At 66.1% G+C, this 6,208-nt stretch overlaps 1 protein-coding gene across 1 annotated transcript; it reads left to right on the top strand.

Moving 5' to 3' along the window:
* Window positions 1-2,314: 2,314 nt before the first annotated feature.
* CRIP1 (cysteine rich protein 1) lies at window positions 2,315-4,553 on the top strand. Its single transcript, XM_050797005.1, has 6 exons — window positions 2,315-2,444; window positions 2,974-3,073; window positions 3,934-4,028; window positions 4,099-4,156; window positions 4,234-4,279; window positions 4,427-4,553. The coding sequence occupies exons 2-5, from the start codon at window positions 3,034-3,036 to the stop codon at window positions 4,272-4,274; spliced, it is 234 nt and encodes a 77-aa protein (XP_050652962.1). The 5' UTR covers window positions 2,315-2,444; window positions 2,974-3,033; the 3' UTR covers window positions 4,275-4,279; window positions 4,427-4,553.
* The last annotated feature ends 1,655 nt before the right edge of the window (window positions 4,554-6,208 follow it).

The raw sequence follows: 6,208 nt of genomic DNA, 5'->3' as shown, positions 1-6,208 counted from the left end.
CACTCTGTCCTCTGTTTGTTCCTGCAACAAATGCCACCAGCACTCTGCAGAGTGGGCTGAGAGGGGCGGGGGCTGGGGTCTCCAGCCAGCCCAGGGGGCCTGAGTCAGGCTGGCCCCATGGACCAGGTCAGTGTCCCGCCCCAGGTCCCTGCTGCATCCCTGGCCAGTGAGAGCCAGGTGAGCTGACAAAGCCGGAGGCCTAGTGCCTGGGCTGGGGCCGGTCGGGGGCAGTGTGTCGAAGAAGCTGGCAGGACCCTGACCTGTGCAGATGGGTGTGGGCCTTGGGGGTGGGATGGCCTGAACATGGAGTGTGGGTGGAGAAAAGAACTGGAAGCTGGGGTCCTGCAGCTGATGAGAGGCCCCCACCCCCAGAGCACAGGGTAGATGGGGAGCACAGGAGAAAGGGGGTTTGAGGGGCACATTAGTCTGTGGCTGAAGTTTAGGGAGGGCTCCAGGGATTGTGACTGTGCGTGTCTCTGTGTTATCTGTGTCAGTGAGTGTGTGCCTGTATCTCTGCATGTGTCTGTGTGTATCTGTGTTTGTGAGTGTGGGTGTCTGAGTTGAGTATCTGGAAAAACTGCTGTGAGCCAACACAAGGCATGGCCCCACAGGGAGGGCATCCTGCCTCCCACCCCACCCGTGACCATGGCGACAGGAAGCAACAGCAGGGAAGGCCAGGAATGGACTCATCACCCTGGTTTTCAAGGAGGGGCTCCCCCATTGGCAGGGCGAGTTGGAGTCCAGAGTGTGGGGGAAGGGACCATCCCTGGGGGGTGGGTAGAGGGGAGGACAAGGACTGGGTCATTGTCCCCATCTGCCCTGGCTAATGTCCCTACATGAGCTGCAAGTCACTGGGCGAGGAGCTGGGATGGGCTGGGGGCGGGGGCTTTACAGAAACATGGGCGGCCAACTGCGAGAGGGATCGCACACACACTCGCGGGGACCCCAGAGACCCCCGATGGACACGCCCACACACAGGTATGTCCGCAGGCACCCGGCACACACGTGTGCATCAGGCACTTGCCCTGCACCTCTGCACCCGGAGCACATCATCCTAGTGGGGGTGTGGACAGTGGTGCTGGGCACCCTGGGGCTTGTGGGCAGCCCACACCCCAGGGAAAGTGCAGTGACAGAGCCCCCGGCCTCCCCAACACTGTCTGGGTTCCTCTGGTCTCTCCCTCTGCCTGTCTGCAGGTTTGTCCCACGGCGCCCACACCCAGTGGAGATGGCAGGTGAGCCCAGACCTGAGAGTGGGTTTCAAGGTTCATGGGCTGGAGACTGGGGGTTCCAAGGTTGCAGGACAGGAGTGCACCCCTGCTCTGGAAACCTTACCTCTGAGGGGTCTCAGAACAGGGGATGGGGAGGGCTCCGATGGGCCCCTGTAGAATGTCCTATCAGACCCCAGGACTTAGCCCAGTCAGGGACAGAACTGTGGCCTTAGGGGCGCCAGGAGGAGGGCAAGCAGGATGTGCCCTTGGGCTGGGTGTGCTGGTGTGGGGCTCTCTGAAGCGTGGCCTCCGTGCCATCTGGCCTTGGCTGTCCTACAGCCCTGCTGCCCCTGCCCTCTCCCCAAGCTGGGGGCCTGGTGGCGAACACGGCAGGGCAGGTGGTTTCTCTTCCTCTCAGTGCAGGCCTCGAGGTGCTGACAGTGGGGCGGTGGGCCTCAGGGAAGTTGAGGTTGGGATCACAGATGCAGTTAGGGCTAAGTGCCCTTCAGGGGTAGGCCAGCAGCTCCTGGGGCCTGGGACGATGGTCTACAGCACCCCTGGCAGGGACAGGGCCGGCACAGGCCCAGTGGAGATCGAGGGCAGATAAGGACGCTGGTTAACATGGCTGACAGGAGGGATGGTGGGTGGGGAGGAAGGGCAGGACGGCCCTTGTGCTGTGGCAGCTTGGGCACAGGCTCCACGCAGCACGGAGGTGAAGGGCCTGCAGGCAGAGGGCTCCCCTGCCCAGCGAGAGGAAAGGGGGCTGACAGTGACCCGGGCCCCCTTCCTGAGGCTGGCCGGTCAGCTGGAGGGCTGACCCCAAAGCCCGAGGACAGCGCAGCCCCCTCGGCCCTCCTGAATCTCGGGGGCAGGTGAGGCGGGACAGCCTCCGCCTGGCACCGGGGCCATCCTCCGCCTCAACTGAGCAGCGGACTTGGACCGCTTTGGCCTCCCTGGGCGCTTCCCGCAGAGATAAGGGCCCCTCCCTACGCCCGGCCCGAGCATCTCCTAGCCGGCCTGGGGGTGGCTGAACTTTGCTTTGCCGGCCGAAACCCCAGCCCCCGCAGCCGATCGGTCCTCAAGCTACAGCTCCCCTCGCTGGGAGTTTCCGCTGCGGTCCGACGGACCTTCCAGAGCAGCGGAGGTCAGCGGAGCTAGCAGAGGCGGGGACGTCCCTTGGGAGTGAGGGGACTGAGAGGGGCGGCCTCCTAACCCTGCGTGAGATGGAAGGCCAGAGTGGGTTCCTCGGTGGGGGGCAACAGCGGGGGCTCTCCGGCAACTGTCACCCGCCCTCCGTCCTGGGGAGGGCAGGATCAGTGCGCGGGCCGCTTTGCATCTCTTTGCATTTTAGTGGTGTTTGCTCCAGTCCTGGCCCGGACAGATATGGGGATCCGGCGGGTGCCGGCGGGGTAGGGCTGGGGATGGGAGCGGCGCTTCCTGCTGCGGGGGAGCCTTTTGCCCGGGATCCTGGACCCGGGAGACATCACAGCGCTGGGTTAGGGGCGAGGTTTGAACTTGCCTAAGGAGCTGCACTCCCTCAGGAAGTCCCCATGGCCCCCTGCCCCCCGCGCTCCGTCCTCAGTCAGGTCTGGGTCCTGCCTGAAGGCGGGGGTGGACCAGATGATCTTTCTCGGGCCCTGGGCCTAGATTCGAGGTCCCCAGGGTCCAAGTCCTGGGTTCAGGGGGCGGGGCGCGAGGGGCGGGGTCTCCAAGGGGCGGGGTCCCGGGGTCCCTCAAAGGCACGGACCGGGCCGGACCCTCCCAGTCCCGCGCCTGCAGCCCGTGCGCCCCAGCCGCTGCCGCCTGCACCGGACCCGGAGCCGCCATGCCCAAGTGCCCCAAGTGCAACAAGGAGGTGTACTTCGGTGAGCGCGCCCACCGGCCCCGCGAGGAGCAGCCGCTGAGTGGGCGACGGGGCTGGGGGCCTCTCAGGAGGACCGAGGGCGCTGGGTCCCCTGGGCGCCGCCCGGGGGCACACGCCTCAGCCTGGCCCGCCGCCTGCCCTGGGATGAGGGTGGGGACCCCTGCGTCCGAGGGCTCTGGCGATCTCTGCCTGTTCGCGGTCTTGCTGCGCTCGGCGGGCTATCTCTGACTCAGAGCCTCCCCGTCTCTGGGTCCTACGGTCTCTTCCGTCTCTTCTCGGACGCGCCCTGGGTGGGGGACCCGTAAGGCTGGAAGGAACGCAGGGCTGGGCCGCGCCTCTCAGCGCTAAGTAGAAACAGACGCGGAAACCGACGCCCGGGGCGCGATCCGGGGCACTCTCCTTCCTGCCCCGCGCGCGCACGCCCCCAGGGGAGGGAGGAAGTGGGAAGTCACCCCTGTCCCCGCCAAGAAGGGCTCTCGCAGGCTCCACCCTTGCCACCGCAGAGGCCCGGGGCTGAAAGCCGGCAGCCAGGCCCAGTCCCTGCTGACCTAAGCCGCAACCCCTGACCCTCGGCCCCGCCCTCCAGCCCCACCCAGCCCTCAGGAGCAAGACTCCAGGCCGCACCCGCAAGTGCCCCGGGGACCAGCGACCCCGCGCTTTGTTTGGTTGTATTGGCTCTGGAGATTGGAGATGTCCCCCTCATGGCGGTGCTGAGACCTTAGGGTGGGCTGCCAGGCTGGGCGGATACAGCCCAAGTGCACAGGACCTTGGGCAGAGCTGGCTGCAAGAGGCGGGTACGCCAGTGGTGGGCGGGCACCGCGTCCTGCAGCGTCTCACCGGGGCCTGTCTGTGCCTCTGCAGCCGAGAGGGTGACCTCTCTGGGCAAGGACTGGCATCGGCCTTGCCTGAAGTGCGAGAAATGTGGGAAGACGCTGACCTCTGGGGGCCACGCTGAGGTAGGTGGGACCTACCCTGGTGGCAGGGGCCAGGGGTGATGGCACCCTCTCACGGCCCTTCTCCTTGCAGCACGAAGGCAAACCCTACTGCAACCACCCCTGCTATGCAGCCATGTTTGGGCCTAAAGGTATGCTCCCTTCGTCCCCGCCCCACCCCACTGCCTCCTCCACCCCAACCTGTTGACTTTTTCCACCTTCTCTGCAGGCTTTGGGCGGGGTGGAGCCGAGAGCCACACTTTCAAGTAAACCTGGTAGGTAGGACCCCACCCCCTATCCTGCCCCCTGGTTCCACCCTCAGGATGGGGATGCCCCCTCCCAGGGAGGCCTGACCACTCGTGGGGCCCAAAGGGAGGCCGTGGACGCTGCACTCACGTTTGTGCCTGTCTCTCTTTGCACAGGTGGTGGAGACCCCATCCTTGGCTGCTTGCTGGGCCACTGTCCAGGCAAATGCCAGGACTTGCCCCCAGATGCCCAGAGCTCCCTTGTAACCCCTAATGCCCTCAATAAACCATAACACTTGGAAAACCTGTGTGTGCGTGCACGTGTGTGCTGGGGCATGCCAAGGGAGCTGCAGCGGGGCTCTGGCTGCAGGCTGTCACCGGCGCCTGCCCTTCTGCTGCCTATTGCCCTCGCCAGGGGGCTGTTCCAGGGTCTCATAGGCCAGGGCTCCCTGTGCAGGGTGAGTCCAGGCCACCCTAGACAGCCCGCACCCAGCCCTGGCACTCTGAGTTCACCTCTGCAACTCCCAGACCCTCAGAAGTGCCCCTGAGCCCTCCTGGCCTTATGGGAGTGGGGAGAGCGGCTCTGCAGGACCCCAGCCAAAGGCTCAGCAGGCTGAGAGGCCTGGAGGCGGGTGGGACTGGCCTCCGGTCAGCGGGTGAATCAGCTCATACTGGCTCCCTTTCTGAGAGGTACTGGGGGAGTCGTGGGGACTCCTGGCCTTCCTCCTTTCCACCCCCCCAACCCTGTCCTCATTCCTCACCCCTCCAGGCCAGGCCCAGCTTCTGCAGGGGCCTGATGAGGCACCACTGCCCCACGTGCGTCCTCATCTGCCATCTACCCTGAGCCCAGGGACTTACCCAGTGGCCTGGCGTCCAGTGGGGAACTTGAGTACTGGCCGTGCACAGGGGCTGGGGGGCCTTCTGGAAACACTTGCTAACCTCAGCCAGCCGCTGCTGACTGGCCACCTTCAGAGACCCCCTTCCCCACACTGGCCACTTAGATTCCGGCCTTGGTAGAAGGCCATCCCTCCAGATACGCACTGACTTAGGGCTGTGGTGGGTGTGCTGCAGGCTCAGCTGACAGGTGCTGTGGGGGCAGTCTAGGGCGGCCCGCAGGGTGGGGTGTGTAGGGGTGATTGGGGGATTCCTGGAATTCCAAGAGCTGGGAGCCACAGCACTTTTGATGGGATGGGGGCAGGGGAGGGGAGGGCGCTGGGGGTGCTGAGGTGAGGCTGGTTTCTGGTTGGACGGTGGTGGGTGGAGCTGAGGGAACTGAGATCTTTGAGACTCAGCGACACCTGGTGCAGAGAAAAATCCGCAAGCTCGGGGGCTGGGAGAGCGCTGAACAAGGCCGCAGAGGTGCTCCGCCATCTCCCCCATGCTTCCTGCCAAGTTCCTGTGGCGCCGCGGTTCCCCACCCCCTGCTCCCATCCCCCTGGCTCCCGCCGCCCTGTAGCTCGGCAGGTGCAGTAGGTGCTCCGAGGAGGAGGCCCCTTAGCTTCAAGGAACCCGCGTGGGCGGGGTGAGGAGCGTAGCCTTCCTACTGGCGCCATGAAGGAGGTCGCGGTGCGCCGGAGGGAAGGAGGCTGCGGGCAGGGAAGGACGGGGGTGGGCGGGGAGGGAGAGGAGGGGCTTGCTCGGGTGGGGGCCCCGAGGCGGGGCCGGGAGGGCTGCCTGGAGGAAGAGGTCGGGGGCGAAAGAGGCTGGGGAGGGAGGTGCGGCCGGGACCTCTCCGGCTGCGCCTCGCGTGGGCGCGGCCAGCCAGGGTTGGGGGTCCAGGGAGGACTGAGTTTCCCTCCCCCGCGCCTTCGCCGCCGTCCTCGCAGCCCCGAGAGGTGCAGGTGCATCGCGGGAACAGCCCCGGTGACGCGCGACCCGGGGTCTTCACGAATGCCCGGAGGCGCCGCTGGCCAGGAACCAGCCCGACCTTCTATCCCCGCAGACAGCCCCGCGTTCTTC

This window comes from Macaca thibetana, chromosome 7 (genome assembly GCF_024542745.1).
Source record: "Macaca thibetana thibetana isolate TM-01 chromosome 7, ASM2454274v1, whole genome shotgun sequence".
In the NCBI taxonomy this organism is placed as follows: Eukaryota; Metazoa; Chordata; class Mammalia; order Primates; family Cercopithecidae; genus Macaca; species Macaca thibetana.
This window is presented reverse-complemented; position numbering and strand designations above follow the sequence as displayed.